Source organism: Phaethon aethereus, assembly GCF_964289735.1.
Source record: "Phaethon aethereus genome assembly, chromosome: 3".
NCBI classification, from domain to species: Eukaryota; Metazoa; Chordata; class Aves; order Phaethontiformes; family Phaethontidae; genus Phaethon; species Phaethon aethereus.
In genome coordinates this window covers 66,134,517-66,159,020 of record NC_138576.1, presented here as the reverse complement: position 1 = coordinate 66,159,020, position 24,504 = coordinate 66,134,517, and the positions used below count along the sequence as shown (strand labels likewise).

The window sequence follows — 24,504 nt, the reverse complement described above, 5'->3', positions numbered from 1 at the left end:
AACATGAATAAACAGAACAGCTGGCAAAATGCAGATTCATGCCTGGAGCCTTCCAAGCTTCTTTTCACTCAGTGCTCATCTGCTTGTGCAAGCACAGCTCCATCCTCCCACCGCCCTGCGAGGAGGAAGGAGCAGCCCCTGCTGCTGAGGTGCTTCCAGCTCTCCGCAAGTGTGTGGGAGACAGCGTTCCCGAGGCCGGCGTGCTGCAGCTGAGGAGACAACACTCATAGACCCCCTCTGATTAGGATGTGTCAGTGTTGTCAGGGCAACTGTTAACAGCGGCGTATCATATTTTCTCCTCTTGTGTTGCGTGCTGAATATTTTAGTGTGCTGTAGCTGGAAGAGGCTTGCAGGGAAAAAGGTGGTGCAGCAAGGAACCTAGAGCTGTGGGCTGGGATCTGACTGAACAGGTTAAGACAGTGACAAGCAGCATCCAAACCAATGTGCCTTTAATTAGGGCTTTTCTTGAAGGTGGGGAAAGCCTGCAAGCCGTGGATGTTGCTATTTGTCAGCTGTTTGCCTACTGATTATCCATAAGGGATCTATTACAAGTGCTCAAATGAACAGGCAGTGTTGCAGCTAGCTGCGAAGCAGGGGCTGCAGTTTCTTACTTTTTTTTAGTAAGCAAGAGGCAACAGCAACATGCCTGGTTCAACTACTGCTCTCCGACAAGAGAGATTGAAGAAGACAAGTGCCAGGCCAAATCCCCTGGGTTTATTCACCATTAACGAAGAGGATGAGCAGCAAAAGAACGGGAATTCCAAAAGACTGAAAGGTATGTTGCGGTTCTGCAGCACGATCAGGGCTGTGTGGAATACGCTGCACAGCAGGCACAATGTTTTATGAGCTACAGAGCTTTATTAGCTCTTCGGTGTGTGACTGGTGCAGTTTGGCAATGTATATTGGCACCCACAAATGCACTGTGCGTGATAGGTGCCTGTATCGAAATCCCCTGGATAATTATGCAATCATCTGCTCTGGATATGAAGAAAAAAATACTTTTTAGTTATTAACACAATTTTTTTCTGGTAGGGGTAAGGGTCCTGCATCAGAAATGTATCAGTGACTTTCGATGTGTTTTATTTGATTTCTGTGTGCAGTCTGGATAAATACCTGTAAAAAGAAAGAAGGTTGGAGAACAGAAAATGCAATACCAGCCTGTTATAGAAGACAGCTTTGCCAAAGGCAGTGTAAAATTAGCTCTATTTCCATCCCTGTGCATAAGGGGCAGTGTGCCTTTGGCAGAGTATAGAAAAATACACATTGTTCAAATATGCTGACTTTAATTCTGACCAAAAAAAAAAAGCCCCAAACAAATTGTAACTGTTAAGGAAAAATACTTTGGTGCTTAACATAGGTGAGTGGTGATGGCAGAAGGATGCTGATGGCTGCTGATGGCTACACAGGCTGTCAAGCCTGTGTAGCCACTGTCTGTCTTGTATCATGTAATTAATGTTTTCCATATGGATCCTAGTGTTTAAATTCTGTTGGTCTGGCAGGGATCCTGCAGCTTACAATTGTGACTGGAATTTTAAGTTTGATCATTAGAATTTTTATTATCTTTCGTGATCAAGTGATTCCATTTATATGAGCACTCCTTTTCATGGTCTTATTTTGGGGGGAAAAATTGGACCAGATTTTTTTGTTTACAAAACAAATGTTAGGTTGTAGCCTCAAGACAGTGTTTCAGATTTCAGATGTTACCATTCTACCATGTAACGGGAGAGGCTAGCAAGCATTTAAATAGCAAATTTATGGTATGTTTGTTTATTTGAGCTGAATCATTTACAGCTAATTGGTTATTTTCTTTATCTTGAAGGAAAAGGGTAGCTTAGTAGCTGTTAGAAACAAATTCAGATCCTGGGATTTTTTTGTTTGCAGCTTGTACTTTTTTTTTCTCAGAATAGTAAAGAACCTGACAGTTTGGAGCATCATGATAAAAGACATATTGCAAGTCATTGTTAACGTGCCTAGTGTGTTAGGGTCTTGTGTACATAGTTACTTGCTCTCCTGTATACTTGAAACTGCCCATATAAAATGGAGATACAAACTCTAGTGTGAGTTTGTCGAGTTTTTAATGTCTTAAGAAGCATATTACTTTCTTTTATCACCCACTGGATGGCTTCCAGAGTCAACAATCCACAAAGCTAAGAATCAGTAATTTTCCTCTTTTTGTTCAATGGCACTGATAGTTTCCCAGGGTAAAAGTTCTTGTTGACTTAGCTAGTGTTTACTGCAGCAGTTATACAGATGTGCTTATCCTTTGCCTCTCTCTGTAACTGATATTCTATTTTTTATTATTCCTTTTTTCTCTTGTTGCTGTGAAATGTAAGTAGACAAATGTGCACAGAAGCATGGACAGCAAACTAACAAGTATATGTGGTTTTAATATAAAAATTTGGTGTCTTACCTTGAATGTTCCTAGTAAGAAATAGCATAGGAGGCTGTACAAAATATTTTGGAAGTATACTTGTTTGTTTTGCTTTTACTAAATACTTAAAATGGCTCATAGTGTCTCTGCAACACCATTTGCATGCTGATGGATGTAGTTATTTACCCTTCTGTGTGTTTGAATGCATTATCAGTGGTTAGGTGAGTTAGAGCTGGTAATACCTGGTCATGGGGAATGCATGTATTCAGGGCTGTGTTCTTCGTTCCCTACCTGGCACCAAGCAAGGTCACTCCAGCACAGCTCTGAGCGGAAACATAAGGTGTGTGAGGGACCCATGTGAGGCTTTCTCGAGTCTTTAGAGCCTATTCTGTTGCTACTTAACAGAGTTTGCTTCGTCTTAGTTCTTTACCTGTCCTGTTTGCTCAGCAAGCATCTGCAGCTGCTGAGATTAATCTTTTTTCTTTTCTGCCCTCCTTTAGCACATTCTAAGTCAGTGTCATCTTTGTGGGAGGTGGGCTATGTGTCATCTTCATCTGCAGTTTCTATAATCATGCTGGACCTGCAGTTCAAAACCCAAGAGGTCTTTGATGGATCTGATATTCCAAAGTAATAAAGCAGCTCATTCCTCCATCAAGGATATTTGAGTATCATCACAAGTTTTAAAATAATCATTATTTTGGTAGTTCAGGTCTTCTCAGAATACTAAAGCTTGATTAGAGTTTCTATGAGAACTGGTTTTGTTCTATGGGAAAAAAAATTTACATGGATCATAAAGTGGCTAATGTTTGTGAAATTCTCTGTAAATTGATTTTGATATCAGACATTTCTTGTCTTGTCTTTGGCTGTCTGTATTGTAACATGAGAAATCTGGTAGGCAATAAGTTTGTTCTTCCAGTGTAAATAAATAATGAACTGAAAATTGTTTGTCAAGGATTTATTTTTTTTTTAATCTGGCAGTGGTCTTTGTAGCCATGTGCTCCTGATGTTTCCTTTCCTTTGATATGAATTGTATTCACTGCTTTTTCACCAAATATTTTAACTTCCTTTCTGCCTCTCCACCTCTAGCCCTCTGCCCCTTCCTAATAGCTAAATGCATGTTTTAGGAGGATTGAAAGAGGCAGCAATTGACTTGTGGATTCTGAATAATGTAGCTACTTGCCTCTGTATATCAATTAAATAACTGGTAGTTGGAAAGGTGAGAGAATTATTTTGTTCAGTCCATGCCTGAGAATTTTTTACAAGCCTGAATGTGAATTTCATATGAGCCTGTGTCTGAAGACATTTTAATGTTAAAAAATTAAATCTAATCTCTGTTAGATTTGACAGGGTTGCTGGCTGAAATTGTTGGTCACAATTGGGTGGGTGTATGTGGGGGGTGGGGGTATTCCCTTGATATTTTTTAGTAGGGAACTAATTGTTCTTCTGCTAAATATGTTCCTTGGAAGTCCTGAAAGTTGTTGTTTATTTTCACAGATAACACTCATATTAAGAAATGAGTCTCATCTCCTAGACATTCTCATGGGTTTGTCCCTTGTTTTGGGTTTGGTGTTTTTCCATCTGTTCCAATGGATTTGACAGTTTCCTTTAGCTTGGGGTGGGGGGTGTTTTGGGTTTTGGTTTTTGGGGGGGTTTAGATCAAGTTTTCTTTCTTTCCTTTGTCATTTTGCCAAAATACTAGTTGAACCAAGCAAGCTTTAGTAAGATGCTTGAAACTTAATTAGTGATCTGAAGTGCATAAATGACTGGACATCTTCAAAATAACAATTTGGGAAATGCAAATGTAGTCCCAGCCTGATTATTTAAAGAGGTATTTTTATCATTGAATGTTAATGGAAGTAAAATTCATGTCTTGTTTGCTAAGCTAAAAGCAGTGAGAATTGGCACAGGTATCCAAACTGTGTGGTACTTACACAGACTTGTGACTGTCCAGAAGACTTTCAGGTAATAAATCCTGATTACTATTTGTTGGTTGAAGTCTGAATGTGAATTGAGGATGAACTTCCTACTGGGATCAGCATCTACCTAAAACCAGTCTTGCAGGTATGTCTAGTTTTGTTCTGTTAAGCAGCCTTAGAAATCAGTTCACAGCAAAGCAATAGACTACTGTTTCCAAGGGGACATTTTTGACAGCTTAACATTGGCACCTGCATTTTCAATTGTTCGAGCTGTGTTTCTGAATGCAGTATTGGCAATTAAAGTGTGTTTTTTACTCTGTATTATTTCATAAATCCTCTTTCCTGAAAGATCTGGATGTATGGCTGCAAAAGTGAGGGTTTTGTAGCAATCTGAAATCTCCCTATAAAGAAATGTGCTTTTTAAATCTATTTCCCTGTCAAAACTTAGGATATACAGTCACTTATGAAATATATGCCATATGTTTTATTTAAGCTACATATTTGCATCCCAAGTGTGCTACTGTGGTGAGGACTGTGTTGTAAGCTCCTTGGGACAAGGCGTGTATTTTTGTTACATGTCTCTGTAGCACCCGCTACTGCAGGGTCTTGAGGTCTAGCTGTTGTGCAGTAGAACAGTGCATGTAAAAATGATTTTGAATTGCCTTTTTTACTACTATTAACAGCCTCTATTCAGCTCTCACATTATAATGCACAAGAATTTTGCTACATAATGCACTATTCAAATACAACTTGCACATTTTTACAGAAGTTTGTTTTGCACTTGAATTGGTTTTGGTTTTAGTCACTAGCTTTCCAGCAGTTCTGCAACTATATCCACAAAGAAACCAGACAAAACAGGCACAGAGACACATGCTTAATAGCTTCAATGTTCCCTTAAAGCTTGTGTTGTAAAACAAATATTATTTCTGTGACTGAAAATAGGGTGTGAATGTGGTTCTCTATGTAAATCACAAGCATATGTCCAGGTAGATTAGTGTTTAATTAAAGGTATCCATCCTGTGTGTGTGAACTTTAGCCTCAGCCATTGTTTGAATTCAGGCACAAGCAATTCAATTCACCTTAGTATTTCCTTCCTCTGCCCTGTTGATTTTGTGCACCTTGGATGTGGTCTTAACTCTTACTCAATTTTGTGAAATTAAGTGATGCCTCCTCTCCTTCCTCTTGGGGTGGGGGGAACACCTTCTCAGACTGTTGATATTGTCGTGTTTCTAAAATTATCATTTGAAGAGCATAGAAAAGTAATGCTCCTATTTCTGGATTATAAATTTGAGTAATAACTGAAATAGCTACCATATGAGACTTATGGCAAGTGAATGAGAAGACTAACAATGGAATCCTTCACCTGCCTGCTTATTTAAAACTGATCAAGGGAGCGTACCTGTAATCTTCTGGGTGTTGCTGTTAATACAAAGCTAGACATATGTGCTTTAGGTCTCTGAACAGTAATGCGGATTCTTTGACATCTTGAAAGCAAACAAGAGAACAGCTTTTTCCGGTCCTTTGGTGCACAGCAGTGATGTCTGATTACCAGCAGATTTTGCTGCTGTTGTGTGGATGGTAATGTTTTTGTGTAATGCTCATTTCAGGTGTAAGCTCTGCTCATCTGGAGAGGTGAGAGAGATTTCTTTTAACATGACTGTTTATGTGCTTAGTCTCAGTGTTCTGCATGTACTGGGGAAATACGTATTCCTTGTTAAACTCAGATTGTCTAATTTTTAATTCACTTGTTATTTTGTTGCCGTGTATCTGCAGCCAAACTTAAGATACCTGAAAGAAAAGGAAACTTGGCATATTCAAGGGCGTTAAACTGATAGTCCTGGAAACTGAACCAGTATACCTACAAAACAGGTACTGTGTGGGGTGTGGAAGTGTAATGTTATCCCACGCTGTAGAGTCTGTGCCTCAGGCTGTATCCAGAATGACAGCTTGGTCTCTGGCTTCCACCATACTTTAAGCCAGCAAAACTGCCTGGGATGGTGGTTCTCCCAGTGGGGCCTCTTAACACTAGTTAGGTAGGGTTTGGTTTGGGCAGAGCAGTGAGCAGCTGTTAAAGGCTGGTGATCTGGCTCACCAAAGTCAAGTACTGGAGGTTCGCATGACAGTTAGTAGCCTTATCTTGCCCATCTGCATCTGAGGCAAAGTTAGGGGAGACAGTGGGTGGAAGGAAGGAAAGGTACCAATTCACATTACAATGCTGGTTGTGGAAAGGGGCAGGGCTGAGAAACTGGACAATGTGGTTTGTCATCCTGCACCTTCCAGTGAGTTCTGCTAATGTTTCTCTACACTTCCTCTTTCTTTCTGACAGCTAAGGCCAGAAGAAAAGGGGGTCCAAAAGTAGCTGTGATTTTCTTTTTTTTTCTGGACATTTATTTAAAAACAACTCTCAAAGTATCTGGGAGGTACATTCTCAAAAACGCCTATATTCGTTATCTAATTTGCAGCTGTTGGGGGTGCAGGAGGAAGTTGTATTTTCTTCAGGAAGCTACTACAAAGCTGTCTCCGTTGTAGGATTTCAGTGTTCATAGCTGTAGGTGCTGGGTAGCATGAAACAACTTATTTGTAATAGACAAAGAGATCCTAACATGAAGTAATTTATTTGCAATAAAGCAAAGAGACCATGCTGGAAGTCTTGGGGATAGCAGGGAATATGTCTGCAGACCAGTGGAGCAAATCTGATTTGTTCAGTCCCTCTGGCTTTTGGAGTGAAAGTCCCAGGTCTGAGGACTTGGCTTCTGTTGTAACGCAGTCTTTTCAACAAAGTGTGCGCTGGGATTACTGAGAGTTTATCTATGCTGGGTAAGAATCATTTTATACTTCTAGCTCAGCTCTGTGAAGAATCTTCCACTGCTGATTCTGGAGGACTGTGTTCATATATTTTTGTCAGCTGTGTTTGGGGGGGGAAACAGCCTGTGACCTGTTCATGTTGTCAGGGAGCCACTTGACATTGAGTATGTGGGTGGCAGAAGTCCAAAAAAGTGCAATGCTGATAGTCTTTGAAGTTTAAGATATTTGTTAAAAGGAATTTGGGTTAACTTGGCATGCGAACTGAGGATAATCCTAATCAGGGAAAGGTTGAATTTTGCAAAGTAACTTTTGTAAGTAAACAGGGTTATTTCAACCAAGATATAAATGATAACATAGTATTCATCAGAGCTGTCCGTGTGAGAACAGGCTGCAGTATTTGGTTGCTGTAGTTGCAGGACAGAATGCTTGTTGAAGTTGCAGAAAGATTTGATTTCAGTTTAATTTAGACATCACAAAGCTTTATATAATAAGAAACACCACTCATAAAAGATTGATAGCAAGCAGTGGAGTTTCTTCCTTCATCACTGTTACTGCTGTAAAAGTACTGGCTTTAAGAACCTTGAATTGAGACTATGATTCCAACTGTGGGGAAAATACCTGTTGTGGTGGGTTGACCTTGGTTGGATGCCAGGTGCTGACCAAAGCTGCTCTATCACTCCCCTCCTCAGCTGGGCAGGGGAGAGAAAATATAATGAAAGGCTGTCTTGTGGATTGAGATAAGGGTGGGGAGAGATCACTCACCAGTTACTGTCACAGGCAAAACAGACTCAACCTGGGGAAAAATTAATTTATTGCCAGTCGAATCAGAGTAGGGTAGTGAGAAAATAAAAACAAATCTTAAAACACCTTCCCCCCACCCCTCCCTTCTTCCCGGGCTCAGCTTCACTCCCAAATTCTCTACCTCCTCTCCCTCAGCAGCACGGGAGGATGGGGAATGGGAGCTGTGGTCAGTTCATCACGTTGTCTCTGCTGCTCCTTCCTCTTCAGGGGGAGGACTCCTCACACTCTGCCCCTGCTCCAGTGTGGGGTCCCTCCCACAGGAGACAGTCCTCCACAATCTTCTCCAATGTGGGTCCTTCCCATGGGCTGCAGTTCTTCACGAACTGCTCCAGCCTGGGTCCCTTCCCCGGGGTGCTGTCCTTCAGGAACAGGCTGCTCCAGCCTGGGTCCCCCACGGGGTCACAAGTCCTGCCAGCAACCCTGCTCCAGCCTGGGCTCCTCTCTCCATGGGCCCACAGGTCCTGCCAGCAGCCTGCTCCAGCGTGGGCTTCCCACGGGGTCACAGCCTCCTTCAGGCATCCCCTTGCTCCGGTGTGTGGTCTTCCATGGGCTGCAGGTAGAGATCTGCTCCAGTGTGGAGCTCCATGGGCTGCAGGGGCGCAGCTGGCCTTACCAGGGGCTGCAGGGGAATCTGCTCCAGTGCTTGGAGTATCTCTTCCCCTTCCTTCACTGACCTGGGTGTCTGCACAGGTGTTTTCTCTCACATATTCTCACTTGTCTCTCCAGCTGCTTGTTGTTGAGCAGCAGGTTTTCCCCCCTTCTTAACTCTGTTACCCCAGAGGTGCTACCACTGTTGCTGATGGGCTTGGCCTTGGCCAGCAGAGGGTCTGTCTTGGAGCCAGCTGGCACTGGCTCTGCTGGCCACAGGGGAAGCTTCTGGCAGCTTCTCACAGAAGCCACCCCTGTAGCACCCCACCCTCCCCTGCCCCCCAAAACCTGGCCATGAAAATCCAATGCACATCTAAAAGGAATGTAGGCTTATGGCCATTTCTTATGAGAGAGGGAGAAATTTGGAAAGTGGTAGATCTGTCCAAGGATCTTGAAATTCGCTGAGGTCTTCTTATAGTAGTCTTCTTTTTTTTTCCTGAAAATAGGCAAATAATACTCTTTGAAGGGGTTTATACAGTAACATGTAACATGCCATTGGAATAAGATGACAGCAAGAAGAAATGGAACTCTGTGCCCTATCTGTACCGCATTACACATGCCTGGTTAGTACTGTCTTTTTACTTTGCAGTGGAAAAACGGGGCAATAGCTAAGCATGTATTTTTAAAAGAAATATGTTGCACTTATACCCCCGATGTGTTTGTGATTGTGGTGTTGTCAAGAGTCTTTGCACTCCTGTTTAAGCTTGCTCAGAAACTCCTTCAAAGTTGCCTGTGTATCCAGGTATGTAGAAGTCTGACTTTTTTTTTTAAGATCAAACCTTTTGCTTGTCATATTGAACTCCAGAGAAATTAATGAGCACTGGCCTAGGGTGTTGCTTCTGGCCATCAGCAAGTGATGATGGAACTCTACTTATTACTGGGCTGAGCTGAATCAGTGGGAGTATGTGATTTTTTTTTTTTTCCCCCTGCACAAACTCAACATGTACATTCTTTGCTTACTCAGCTATCCACAGAGTACTTCTAGTGCTCCCCCCTCCCCCGCCCCGCTTCTTTAAATTCAATCTGTACTGGAGAACTTGTTTTTCTCGTATTTGAGAATTAAGAGTTCTAAGTGAAAGCATCTCGAAAGAGTTTTGTATTATTATCAGAATTCTCTTCAGAAGTGATTTGTGGTTTGGTTGGGTTTTTTTAAGCCACGTTAAGGAATTATTTAACTCAGTCTACCCAACCTCAGGCCACAACACTAATGTGCCAGCAGAACAAATGGCACAATGATTGATTGTAATTTGCTCTATTTTAATCAACTACCTTCACTCACTGAAGGTGCATCTCACAATGCACTCTTTCTGCAGCCAAGCACTACTTGAAACTCGTATATATGAGTTTCACCTGCATTGTGTTGAAGCATGGTGTGAGTAGATGCTGATGTCTGGGTCAGATCTGCATAATGAAGGTGAGAGAGGCTATGAGGAATGATTAATAAATAAAAATGCAGATGAAACATCAGAAATTAAATTAGGGAGTACTTTAAAAATTGAGCTTTCACATCTTGTTACTTGAGGCAAAGCATTTTTCTGTTTCGGAGGAGTGGAATTGTGTTTAGCAAATTCTACACAAAACTCCTATCTCATTGATTTATAGGTTTGACTATGACAGCCATTAAATAGCCAAACTGTCCCAAATCCCATCTTAGTGACCTGTATGTATAGATGTAGCATAGCTGCTTAGTCAAGCTCAAGGTAGGGATGACCAGGGATAGCACGCAGATTGCTTAAATTTTCTTTTTATACTAGCAGTTTCAGAGAAGAAGACCTTGAATGTTAGCTTCACTTTCTCCTTTAAATGATTAACTTGCTGATAATGGCAAAAATAAACAAAGTTCCAGTAGGCAGGTCACTGCAGCTTAACCTGGATGCAGGTTCCTCCAGAAAGGATAATTTGTGTCCCTGTACTAGGGGGGGTGAAGACAAGGAGTTTGGGGCAGGCAATGCCGGTGGAAAGCTGAACTGCTGTTTTAGTACTGACACAGACCTGTAGCTGCCCTATGTGTTTGTGCTAGGGAGCTGTTGAGTTCTGAACTAGAATAATACCTTCTGTAGCTTCAATGGGATGATGGTACAAGATTGTCTCTAATTGTTTGCCAGATTAGAAGTCTGTTGAAGTTTTTGTTCCCTTTTATTAATGCTGGGCAAATGCATTATCTTCTAGTTGTTTCAGATCTGTTGAAGCCTAGTTTTCTTCTCTATCTCTGTAAAGGCAATAGAGGTTTTCTCGGGGATTAGCTATGCTTCTGTAGATTTGAGTTCATGTCTAATTTATAGAGTTTAGCTGTGCAAATGTCAACAAGAAGAAACTGGGTTTGGAATCGAGAGTTCGAGCAAATCAAGCACAGGTATCTGCTGAGACTGGTGGGAAGGAAAATGTGGAAAGTAGCAGAGATTCCAAATCATAGAAATCTTCCAGTTAATGTCCTTCACATAAGAATAAAAATCAGTTAGCTGAAGTACTCTTTTCTGGTACTAGTGTCTATACAGCTGGCTTCAGGGAAAGCAGGAGTTTCCCGCTAGAAGTCATAGTTGTGGATTTACAATTGGTCCTTAATCACAGTAAGTGGTTTTCAGTAGTGTGTGTTTGGAGGCCAGATTTACAATCAAATTGGAAGAGCAGGCAAAGAGTCATTTTGCTCAGAAGTTGGGAGTTACTTCAACAACCCAGGAGAAATACTCAAGGTACTGGAAGTCCCAGTAGGGACTCAATGTACTTACAGAACTTGTTGTTTGGTTGCTGGCCACCTGGTCTTCAGTCTTTGTTTCTGTTGTTTAATACCACTATAGTCAGAACCTCCAGTCATGCCTACTAATTGGTCTAGTTCTTCACATGGAAGTTGATTTCTTTCACAGTCACCTCTGTTCTGGGTCTTCACATCTGAAGCAGACATAGCAACAACTGTCCTTCCACAAACTGGTGTGCCAGGTACAACTGCTCACAGATCTCTCCTGTGGTCTGCTGCTAATTTTTTGTTTAGCATTGGAAGGTTGTGGAATGAGGCTGGTGCCACTGCAGCCAGGAAATACTCCTGGTTGGTGGAGTTTTCTCTTCAGAAGAGCCTTGCTGCAGCCTAGTGCCATAGCCACCTCCTATTGCATGGTATGCTGTGCTAGAAGTGTGCTCTGTTTTCTTATCAGGAATGGAGATGCCTATTGAAGGATCTGAGAATAGCGGATGACAGAAAACATTAAAAAGCATTTTTATTGTTTGTGTGCTGGGAGACAATGAGGAAAAACCATGAGGAAGTAACATACATTTTAACATTTCTGCAGGATGCCTGAGTTCTAATTTAATTGATGGGAATATGATCATAGTGCTGATGTCTGGGGCAGAGGCAATCTGACTAGGTGAAAGTCCAGTGAAAGATCCTGAACCTAAAATCTCATAACATCCTAAAACATACTGTTAAGTGTGCTGAAGAGGCTTGGTTTTTCCATTCTTGAATTCCTGATCTTTTTCAGCTTCATTTTAAACTCCTGCACAGGCAAGGTTTATTATAGAAGTGCTGACAGAACTTGATTCACACTGTTGTACAGCTTGTACAAAGCTATCTTCTTTCTCAATTTTGCTTCAGAGAGCTTTTCAAAAAGCTGTTTTGGAAATGCAGGTTTCTCCAGTTCCCGCCCTTGACATGAGAAGTCATCCTTTTATGCAGCCGATTCTAGCTTTCATTTTTTTATTTCCTTTTTCAAAGTCAGTTTCCTCATTGCCTGCATGCTGACTAATACACTGATGGAAATTACAATACCAAATTTTGACTTGTATGCTAAGGCACCATGAATGTCATCAAATATGTTGGAGCTATTTTTGAAGGCACAAAGGTGTCATGTCAGTGGAGTTTGCACTTGTTTATACTTTTGAGTGCAGCAGTGGCAGTATGGTGGGAAACAAACTGCTGAACCTTCTTGCTTGTCATTCCTTCTTAACTGTAACAGCTATTTCATTGAGGAGTGTGCACCCCATCTTGGATGTGCAGTCCACACAAACTCTAGACAATGCTACTTCAACATTTTGTGTGCATTCCCTTTCACTAGAAAAACCAAAACATGTTTACCTTACTCTCTGGAGTGAAAAAGTAGTTTGTGTTTTTAAAACAAAACAAAAAAACCCCAAACACCCTTCTCCAGCCATCTAGCTATGTTAAAGTGCTGTGTTTAGTTGCAGTCTGAACTGCAAAATAAGAGGGTGAAGAAAAAGCAGATGGCAGTTGCCATCTGTAAACCAGAAAAGGACAGCAACAACCAGCTGCTGAGTGAGGTATTGGCAATAAAACCAGGCTGCAGACCAAGCAGCTTGTGCTTGTCATTGTGCCTGGGTTATCAGCATTTTGGTATGATTTACACTTCCAGTCTGTCTTTTCGGAAATGTTCCGTGATGTATTTATTTACTTTTGTGCCAGGATCTTTCTTCACCAGGTTATTCTCAAGTTTTAAGAAACACAACTGTCAACTAGTTTGTGCTTAGGGAGTTTGAGAGCCTCCCTGTCCCCGTGAGTTACCTGTATTGCTGTTGTAAACCACATCTCAGATGCCCAGTGTCACTGAAGACTGTATGCAGAGTGGCTTGGCTTTTCACTGCAATATGTTTACTGTGAATCTTTGTAGTCAATAGCTAATGCAGAGCATAGGAAAGCAGTGTAGTGAAGACTGATGCTCACACCATGGTGATGCTTATGGATACCTCCTTCGGTTAGACTTATGTTTAATAGCCATCCTTACAGATTTCACTTGTTTGTGGCATCTGCATGATGAGCAACATTCCAAGGCTGAAATAGTTAAGGTGACAATATGACAGTTTGATCTTCCTCTCCTGAGAAATGAAGACACCATCTCCATGATTACAGTGTGTTGGAGTTCTGAGCAGGCTCCTGACCCCAAGCTTTGCAGAGGTGATTTATGCTTGTCTTAGCTCTGCAAACAGGCCCTGCTATTGCCTGGCTGTGTGTTTTGCTGCTACTAGAAGTTTCCTTTAACACTTAGCGAAGATTTTGCTTAAATTTTGACATAGTGCTGTTCATTGGTCTTTCTCTTTATACTCCAAGCTTTGATACGGAGTTTTCTTAAACTTGTTCTAGGATTTTTTTTTTAAAAGATCTAGATAATTGCCAGTATCAAGCTCTTATCACTAATCTAGTCCCAGATGGTAAGGCTGTAGCTCTTTTTGCTAAAAATCAAGGCAAGAAGGTTCTGCTGACAAAATGTGGAAGTCTGAAGGTCAGTCTTCAGTTGAGTTCTCAGGCAGAGGTACTTTAAGATGACTTTGACCTCTTTTGTTTGTGGTTTGTATTTTTTTTAAGTAGGGGAAACAATGATGTGGCCTTGTAAACTTGACCTGGTAAGTTACCAAAAGCTTTAAGAAGGGAGTCTGTGTTATTGAGAGAGGTTACCTGCATCGTTTTGTTACCATTCACTCTTGCTTGCCCTTGTCATGGCTCCTTAGGAGCACAGTTTGACACATTGCAACTAGTGAGTCACATAAGCTCTTGAAACAAAGCTAACATAGCTTTAGAAAGAAAGAAAGTAGGGAGCAACCTGATGAGAAGGTTTTACTTTTGTATTTGTGGTGTTGGTAACATCTATTCTGTAGTCCTTCAAGACAGCCAAGGTATTTCTTATAATGATGCTGTAGAATCCCAGGCAAGTGGGTTGTTAGAGTTACTGCATACTCATAAACAAGATGTTCTGTGAAGTAAACAGGATCTAACGGCTGTAATTCAGAGTAAGACTTTGAATTTTTCTCCTTGGTTACAAAACCTTTTGTAATGTGTGTCTGTGTATGGCCATTTACTTGTTTTTGAAAGGCTTTGTCTTTCCTCATTCTCAACCAATTCTCTGCCATGGAATATCCAACCTGACCTGCCCACTTTGGTGGACTGAAGTGGTGTGAAAGTACACCAAGATAGGAGACTGGGAGTGATCACTGAAGTGAACTGATCACTGGAAGTGTTAAAAAAAAAATGTGTGGACGTGGCACTTCAGGATATGGTTTAGTGGGCATGGTGGTGTTGGATTGATGGTTGGACTTGATGATCTTAAAGGTCTTTTCTAACCTTAATGATTCTGTAATACTGTGAGTGGGAGCCATGACATTCAAGAGAAGACATAATATAAATATGGAGGCATGTGCTTTGCTTGAGGAAGGCTTTTTTTTTTTAGTTTTAAAGCAACTGTCTTCTGAGTCTAGTTATTGGAAAACCAGTTATTGATTAACAGTCCTTCTGAGACCTGTGCTGCAAAAACTACCTTTTCACATGAAAATTCTTGTGACTTGGAGAATAACTGGTGATAAATACCATGTTCAGTAACATTTACAGGAACAATCTCTGTTTCCCCCTCTGGGGAGGGGAAACTTGTTTTTGCAGGACATCCTGACAATAGTGATTATAATGAGAGCTTTCCCATCTGACTCAAGTATTTTAGGCTGTGTAGGGATTATTGAATATTACTCTGGAAAAACAGCCAGTCAGTGAGGCTCTAATTACTTGTGACTGAGCAACAGTGCACCTAATAACTCCCATTCTCTACACAGTGTTTTCTCCCTTTCTTTTGTCACAACTTTATTGACCTTTTGCTTTTATTTTCTTTAAATTAAAACAGTATTAATGATATACTCCAAAAGGGTTTCATATGTAGTATAATATATATGTTTACGTTAAATATCTCTCTCAACATTCTTTTTTTTACAAAATGAGAACAAAATGTTTTGCCTGTAAACCTTTTGAGAAGACTTTACTACTTGCAGGTATTAAAAGATGTTGTGAAATCACTGTCTGCATGTGCTCAAACTTTCACTCTGTATTGCACTCCTGGATCTTGTGCTGGTTTTGGCTGGGGTAGAGTTAACTTTCTTCACAGTAGCTAGTATGGGGCTATGTTTTGGATTTGGGATGAAAACAGTGTTGATAATACAGGGATGTTTTCATTATTGCTGAGCAGTGCTTACACAGAGTCAAGGCCGCCTCTGCTTCTCACCCCACCCCACCAGTGAGTAGGCTGGGGGTGCATGAAAAGCTAGGAGGGGACACAGCTGGGACAGCTGACCCCAACTGACCAAAGGGACATCCGTACCATATGATGTCATGCTCAACATATACAGCTGGGGAAGAAGAAAGGGGGGATGTTCGGAGTGATGGCGTCTGTCTTCCCAAGTACCTGTTATGTGTGATGCAGCCCTGCTTTGCTGGGGATAGCTGAACACCTGCCCGCTGATGGGAAGTGGTGGCTGAATTCCTTGTTTTGCTTTGCTTCTGTGTGCAGCTTTTGCTTTCCTTATGAAACTGTGTTTATCTTAACCTTTGTCACTTTTACTCTTCTGATTCTCTCCCCTGTCTTACGGGGGGGGGAGTGAGCGAAGCAGCTGTGTGGTGCCTAGTTGCTGGCTGGGGTTAAACCACGACAGTCCTTTAAATGGGAAAATCCAGTGAGATCTGGCTTTGCTGTTATATAAACACACTACTGTGCAATTCTGAATGCTGAAGCCACCTTCCAAATACCTTTATTTTGTGCTCCTGTAAAGTAGTGCAATGCTGGATTGCTGGATTATGTTTTATGCTTTGCTTTTTAAAGGGAGAGAAATAAAATGAGGAAAACAAGGAGGTGTATGCTGGTGTCCTGCATGCCTTCAAGATTAATTGGGACTTTCTGCTGGAAGAGAAGTTAATTTGTGTTGAATACAACTCACTGCTGAGTAAGTGGAGCACTGAGGCTTATGTTAATTGGCAGTGGTGCCTTTTCTGCTGTTTCCCCAGTGCTGTACTCTGACCTGGCTGGGCAGGGCTAGCATGGGTTGTAGCCAGTCAGAGCTGTTCAGGCACTAATGCTTGCAGAGTAGGGCTGTTTTAATGGGCCACTTGCATAGTGTGTTGGTTGTGGTCCACTGAGCTCTGCCTTTCACGTGCCAGTAGAGCCAAAAGCTGTGTGTGCTGAGGTGCTGGTGGCCAAGCAGATGGTAATGGAGATTGCCTGCCAGGGTGACTTGCTGAGCAGGTCTGCTGCCGCTCTGTTGGATTGCCTATTCATAGATTTGATGAGACATAGATACGTCAGTTGTTACTGTCTCTTAAACAGTTTGAATTTCTTCTGGTAAATGTTGTAGATACACTGCTGACCAGTCAGCCTAGGAAATCACAAATAACAGATCACAAATTTAAAAATATTTCCATTCCCTGTCCCACCCACATAAGGCCTTATAACATATTGTAGTGTGGTTTGTGATTTTGGTGAAGTATAGGGGCTAAACTGTTTTCATCAGTGGTGGTGCACGTGTTGCCACTGTCTGTGGGTACCTTTTGGGGGTCATCTTAATGTCAGCTGATCCCCAAAGCTTTCTGCAAGCAAGGATTGCTACTGCACCAATGTTTCTAATCCTAGCCTCTGTGGCAAAGTAGAAAGCAGTGCTGTGATGAAGTACTTAGGGTGAAAGTTGACTTTTTTGACGTGAGGAGAAGCCTTTGTCCCTGTATCTGCCCTTAAACAAGTAGGGAACTAACCTTCACCCACATACTATAACAGAGGTGCATTGCAAGGCATAACTGACAAACATTCCAGTACTTGAAATCTGATTATTTGAGAAAGGTAGATGAGCATTGCTAAGGCATTCTGCCACCCCCAGGTAAACTAAGTAGGGACACTTATCTGTGGGGGAGATGGGGGTATCTTTTTTGAAGCACCATTGTCCGTAAACAAATACGGATGTAGGCAGATTACTAATGCAAGCTGGAGTGTGGGAACAGGTTACATTATAGATTGCATCACAAGCTTTGGCAGAATGAAACACAAAGCTTGCAGACAGTGATTCTAGATCCTGTTCTTGCTCTGAGAAGGAAAGTACTTGACTTGAGACTGGCAAAAACCCTACTAGACTGTTGCCTGCCATAGTTAACTCTAAAAATAGATGAACACTGAATTTTGTAGTCTGCTGTCACAACTGGAAAGATAGCCCATGGTATCACTTGGAGCCCACCTATTAAAGGACTTGAGTACCTCAGTTTATGAGCACTGAAAAGCTAGACCACATGTCCTCCTTTCCCATAGTCTTTAAAGCCTTTTCAAAAGGTCTTTTAATAAAGCCCTCTCTGAATAGGAGTTGAAACTGAGGATTAAAAAAAGTATATGAGAAAAAACAAGGCTTACTGACCTTGCAACTATCCCATGCAGTATTTTAAATACTTCAACTCAATGGTTTGCTGTTTTCAAAGCTGCAAATGTTTTGCACAACTGTAATGCTGTCCTATGTAGTTGTAACTCACGGGTAGCGCAGAACTAAATCTGTCATAAGAGGAGGTGCTATGTGCAGGGAGTGTTAAAGAAGTCTGTTTGGCAAGAAGATGAGTAAGACTTATGCAAAACCATTAGAAAGGCTGAGCCAACTTTGTCCCATTGTAATCCTTCTGAAGCAGAGTAAATTGAAAAAGTAGTGAATCTGACCTCCTGTTTTCAGGCTTAGAGCACTTACCTTTTTCTCTTGGTAATTGACTGAAAGCACTTACTGTGTTCTGGATCTCGCTGGCTTTATTGAACCAAACCACATTTTGCAAGTAAACAATTAGTGGTCTAATTCTTCCTTTAAAGAAATGACCATAAAGTATCCGTTTCAAAGAATGAGAAAGCTTCCAAGGATGGGTATAGCTGTAATACCTGAAGCTGCCTTGAAGAAACTGGTGCAAATTTCTTATCAGCCTTTGAATCCCAGATCTGTTTATCTTCTGAATGAATGATGGGTCTGTATATCCTGCCATCACATTCAGTCATATTTCAAAATAGTAGAACTATAAAAAGTTTTATAGCTTTGCACTGGAGTAATTACTTTTAGAAAATCCTTTCTTGGAAAATGGGGAATTATTATGTTGTTTGGCGATTTGCAGAAAGGGAGTTTTGAGCAGAGCACTTGTAAAATGGTCTGAATCATCCCTCCCCGCAGTCAAGGCTGAGGCATGCTGGCAGGACTGCAAGCACAGCCTGGTATCGCTTGTATAGAAAAACAAAGGGCTTCAGTCCTGAAGTACCCAGCCTGCTACTCATCAGAGAAAAGGCCTCCATAGGATTTAATGGGAAGATGGGTTAAGGGTGTCTGGCACAGGGAAGAAAGGCATTATGAAGAAAAGCTATTTCGACCTTAATTGTATTTTTTATTTCTGAAATCCTTCTTTTTCACACTTCATGTTTCTTTACTGAAATGGTTATGTACCTGGGCTTCCCAGAAGATTGCACTGTCTGTTTACTTGGAGTACCACCTGGTTTTGTGCCACTAGCTCTTTTGACTTTTCATGTGCTTCAGAGTTTCCCAAAGATCAAAGCTGCATTTACGAGAACTGGAGAGACACCATGCTGGACTAGGTCCAGTTTCCTTGGTTTTGTTCTTATGCTATTGGCAGTAAATGTCTAGATTGTTTTGCAGCCACACTATCAATTTGCTGCACTGCTTAAGATGTGGGTACCTGGCACTGGATTCTACTCTACTGCATTTATTTTATTGCAAACAATGCATCATAAGTCAGAGAAAGAAAGAAGTGTTAAAATGATGGATCGTGAATGCCATCCAGTATGTATAAAGTCAGCACTTTAAAACACAAAAAGCTAGAAGTGACTGTACTGATGCAGTTAGCCTGTGCCTTAGAGATAGTATCAAAAAAAGTGGTACACTCAATTCTTTCATGTGTAGTCTCTGTAGTCTGCATTATTTAATAATGAACTGGTCACAAAAGTTACTAGCTAGCTTTGGAGGCTGGTGAGACTTTGGGTTGTTTTTTTTCTTTTTTGTGGCTAATACTTTAACTTGCGCTAATGAAGCTGCTGCTTTTAAGACCGTGCTTTGGCTGCAGCTTACAAACTGCCTAAAATAACACTTTGGGGAGTAATGAAGGCTACCTACTCTTGCTACTGAATCACATACTTAATTGCTGCATGGTTGTTCAGGCTCTACTCACTGTTCAGTAATTGCTGTGTTTGATAGTATGGCTCTGTTTTTTAAATCTGTTCACCAAATTATTCAGTTCAGAGCTGTTTGGCAACTCTTTGAGGAAACATACAGCTTAGCTAAATGCAGGCAAGACTGTTCTTTCCACAGCATTTTGTTTGCTAGGAGAAAGGGGAATAGCTTAGAGGAAAGGTGCACCAGCATGCAAAGTGCAGTTCTTGCACAAAAGGTATGTAGCCGCATCTAGATACAGGTGTGCTTATAACAAAAGTGAAAGGATAGTGTTTCAAAAGGATACATGCATACCATGGATACTGTACAGTAGTTACACATATAACACTTTGTGACACTACACCAAAACATTATTTTGGAAAATGTGTGCATTTCCTTATGAAAATGGCCTATGCCCTGAACTGTTAGCTGAAGTTCTCATGTCTTTTCAGTAATAACATCCTAGTGAAACCAACTTTAGCTGCTGTAGCCTGCATTTGTAGGAACTCCAAAATGATGGTAATAAATAGAAATATTTTTCTTTCTTTAACACTACTTAACTGCAAATTATGGGACTTAAAGCTTCAGGATTCTTCCCCTGTTTTCATTTTTATTAATGAATGCTACATACACTGCTTAATGCTAACTTCTTGTAACTGAAACTTGCCTATTTTTTGCTCAACAGTAGGAGTTGTGACACTCCTGACAGCGTCCTACTGAAAAGTATATCAGACGTCATTGCTTAGGCACATAAATGTGTGGAGTAACTCTCAAAGTTCTTTCCTCTAGCACGCTGATAAGAGGGAAGCAAATCTCAGACTCAAGTGAATTCCCTTATAACCATACTATTAATCAAAATGGATGATTTCTTTAAGAAAAAAGGGATTCTGTGGATATAGGCGTAACCAAAATCCAAATGTGTAAAATTACATAAACTTTATTATAGAAATGCTTGAAACCAAACTGGCATCCTAAGGCTCATAACAGCATAGTTGAATGTTAATTTGCTAAAACTGTGTAATCAAATGTCTAATTATGGGTTAAAAAATTATTGTGCACATTTGGATCACATTGTTGGACACACAGCTTACTTCAGCATCTATTGAAACTTCTTGGACTACCTGGGTCATGTAGAAGCCTTGTTGCTGGCAAATGGTTCATGAAGAGTCAAAGATGTGTTGTTTGAACCGCAGAGCAGTTCTGGTATCTGTCAGCTGCCAGCCAATTACCCTGCTGTTCTCTTCTGGCTATACTTTGCCTCATGCAGATTGTTCCAGGATAGCCATGGAAATGATTCAACTTTCAAAAAGGGCAGAAGGGATCTTTACATTGTTCTTGGTCTTAAGCCATCGCACTCAGCTGTTTTCAGCAAATGCTCTTTGGAGTTTGGGGAGTGTTTTCAATGTGAAATATCTGCACTTGGAGTGTCAGTGCTGTTGTTTTGTTGTTCTCTTTGGTGTTCATATCCTAGCTTGCTCTTGAGTGTGAGGGCATTGCCGTGGGCAAGCAGTTGCAGGCCTACATGATACAGGGAAAGGAGACTTTCACCGAAGCATTAAAAAAAGCCTCAATCATATTAAGATTCACGAAGCCTTTTTTTTAGAAACAAAAAATAAACTTTTTTTAGAGAATAGGATAAAGGAAGGACAGAGCTCACACAGTGGGCCAGAAGCAAAGCCAACAGTACAGTCAAGGAGCCCTGACTTCTGTTTATTCTCATGCCATAGTGAATATTGACTTCTACAGAAAAAAATCTAGGTTGTATTATTACTGCTATGGGTGGGGGGAAAAAAAAGGAAGTGACTATTTATCCACATTTTCAAGAGCTTTTTCTGTTAATGTACTAAAAGAATCTCATGAGGACATTGACTCTACAGTGGAAGCATATGTGTCATCAGGAGACTTGTCAGTCCCATAAATGTGATTGCTTCCTGGTTACCAAAAAGGAATCAGTGAAAAATATCCATTTATGTTTTGACATGTAAAGAATAGGAGAAAAATTTAATAAATCTGTACCTATATGATAAATAACTGATGGGCTAACTTATTATCAGAGGGAGGGGACACCTGTCCTATGAGGACAGGCTGAGAGAGTTACAGTTGTTCAGCCTGGAGAAGAGAAGGCTCCAGGGAGACCTTCTTGAAGCCTTGCAGTACTTCAAGGGGTCTTAGAAGAAAGATGGGGAGAGACGTTTTAGCAGGGCCTGTTGCAACAGGACAAGGGGTAATGGTTTTAAACTACAAGAGGGCAGATTTAGACTAGAGAGAAGAAAGAAATTTTTCACAGTGAGGGTGTGAAACCTGGCACAGGTCACCCAGAGAGGAGGTAGATGCCCCATCCCTGGAAACATTCCAGGTCAGGTTGGATGGGGCTCTGATCTAGTTGAAGATGTCCCTGCTTATTACAGGGGGTTTGGTCTAGATGACCTCTAAAGGTCCCTTCTAACCCAAACTATTCTATGGTTCTATGATTATGGATATCTTTATAGACACAAAGGAAAGTGGCACTTCTATTTGCAGTTAATTCCACAGGATTATACAGTTGTCACAAATGTGAGTGTTACAGGCTCAGGGGCTGGGGGACCAAGTTTCTAAATACTAAGCTATATATAGTAGCTAGATATATGTATATATCTGTGTCTTCTGACTTAGTACTGGTAGACTGAAATATGAAAAATTCACAGGGGCAGTTTCCTACATTTACAATGTTTTTAAGATACTGTTTGTAGATCCTTTTATACTCCTTTAAAAGGGGATGAGGTAAAAGTCTTTGTTAAGACTTGGAAAAACTGTTGTAGCAGTGGATTTCTCTTATGATATTTATATTTCGGGTCATATTTGTTGACAGTGGTCAATGTAACAAAAGCCACAATGAAGCAGAGGTAGTCTAGGGAATATAGCTGATGATGAAATTTCCCTCAAAACTGTTTTTCTATTGCCGTTTGACAACACTGAATTATACTTTTTTCAGGCAATTTTAATATTAAGTGCCAACCTGCTTAAGTTTTCCTACTTAGGATAGGCAGCAGAGTATATCTGATTTTTTTTCAGGGGTTCTTTGTTTTTTTGGCACTTGCATTTTTCCCCAAGCCCTCTTTCTCTTTGTGAAGACGGGTTAGGGCAGAAACAGCTCGCTGCTTTTATGTATGTGATCCCCTAGGCATACAGTAGCCTTGTTAGAAGCACAGAATGACAGGAGCACAAAGTCTTGCTTGCACCTGGAATCATTTCCCTTTTTATTTTTCTTTTCTCTTCAGTGCTTTCTGTGCTGAACCTTCACAGAAATAGGTCTAGAAAGTTAAGCTTCAAGTTGTAACAGTAGTTTGCTCACCAAATACTGTACTGCTGTCGTGTTACTCATTTTACAAGGACTGTGATGTAGGCTAATGTTTACACTTTAAAAGTTGATTACTGAACTTTAACGTGTGGGGCTACTGAACTTCAGCATGTGAGCTAAAGAGATGTGTCTATTCCTTCTGTTCCCTACTGCATTGATTTCAGATGAAAAAGGGCATAGTCTTGAGTGATGGAACAAGTTGGTAGTATGTGGGATTTTTTTTTTAAATGCGGGGTGGTTCACAGGTGCTGTAGCAGGGCCCACCTGCAGAGTCAAACCAGTTAGGGGTGCAGGGTGTGAGTGGAGATTGCTCTTGTTTTTCTGCTGCCTGTGGCTAAAGGTGAAGCCTTGCCTGCCAGTGTAGGGCAATCCTCTACTAATCTGGGGAAATCTATTTTTGTCTTGGTCAGTTGATATAGGCAACAATATCCTCACTCAGAGTGAGCTTGCTTCCTCAGAGGTAACTTGAAGGATAGCATTAGAAAGAGAGACCACTGCCCTCTCCTCTGCAGAGATTAAAATGCATTAGCTCTGGTCACACTCAGAATTTTGCTGAGAAACATGAACTGAGACAATGACAAGTGTATAAAAAATCTGCTGAGAGGAAATGGTTGGAGTTTACAAAGGTGACACTCTGATGTGTCACTAGCTTGTTTATTTAACACCTTATGTTACCTACTGCTACCTACCTGCCCCATGTTTATCATGGATAAGTGTGTTTTGTGTTTGTAATGGCACTGCTGTAACACTTATGTCTTTGGTTCAAAATGCTGCCTTCTAACATGCTGAATGGAGTGCTGGGATGGTGGAGAAGGATGAACTGCCAATTAGCCTGAAATTTGACAGGGGTTTTGAGGGGGCCTGTCTGGCATGCTGAGCTGTGATCAGTCTTTGATCCTTCTAAATGCTTAACATGCTTTACTTGCTCAGCTCTTCCAACTTAGAGTATTTTACCTGATCTAGAAAAAACATTGGTTGTTAGCTTTTCCTAATCTCTGCAGGAAGAGAAGAGGAAGAAACCACATTTAACAGTTAAGAAACTGAAACATCTATCAAAGTTTGGGACCGTACACTTGTAAATTCAACTCTGTATAATATTTAATTTTTTTTTTAAAAAAAGCACCTTTTTCTTTTCCTGACTATTTTATAGAAAGCTTGTGCCAAGTATTCCAATACACCTTTTTCCTATTATGTTTTGTGTATATACACATGCATGGAAAGAGCTTTCAGATGACTCTCCCTCTAATAAGCTAAGTAATAACAGCTAAACAATGTTTATTAAAATAACTTCAAGGATCGAAATTTGTCTTCCTCCCTCCTTTCAGACCTGGCCTGTTAGGAAGCTTAGTGCCTAACCCTTCCTTGCGGCAGAGCTGTTCAATCTTCGTGGCCTAAATGTATCTAGGGCATTCTGCAGCAGCTCTAGCACAGTGTGTGGCTATTTTTGGCAATGTAGCTTTTGTCTGGCAGTGCTAGAGGAGGATGGCATATGCTCAGTGTATACGTGCTGTGTATGTGACTCATTAAAGGGTGAATGATGTGGTTTGGTTTAAAAAAAAAACAAACAACATGTATTTATCAGTATTTTAAAAAAGCTCTGTATAATGTTACAACCCATACAAATTTAATATGCTTGACTGCATGAATTTTCATTTTCCTTTTTTAAGTAATTAAATGTTCAGGGAACTGTGCATTAGCAAGCAAATTAGCAA

General features: G+C 40.9%; 1 protein-coding gene across 1 annotated transcript in view; it reads left to right on the top strand.

The window, feature by feature from the left end:
• Positions 1 to 627: 627 nt before the first annotated feature.
• Positions 628 to 24,504, top strand: part of MAP7 (microtubule associated protein 7) — a gene marked incomplete at its 3' end in the record, with an annotated part of 112,246 nt that continues 88,369 nt past the window's right edge. The window contains exon 1 of the mRNA XM_081998393.1: positions 628 to 775. Coding sequence (XP_081854519.1) covers positions 643 to 775 — 133 coding nt within the window. The 5' untranslated portion in view covers positions 628 to 642. The remainder of the gene's footprint in view (positions 776 to 24,504) is intronic.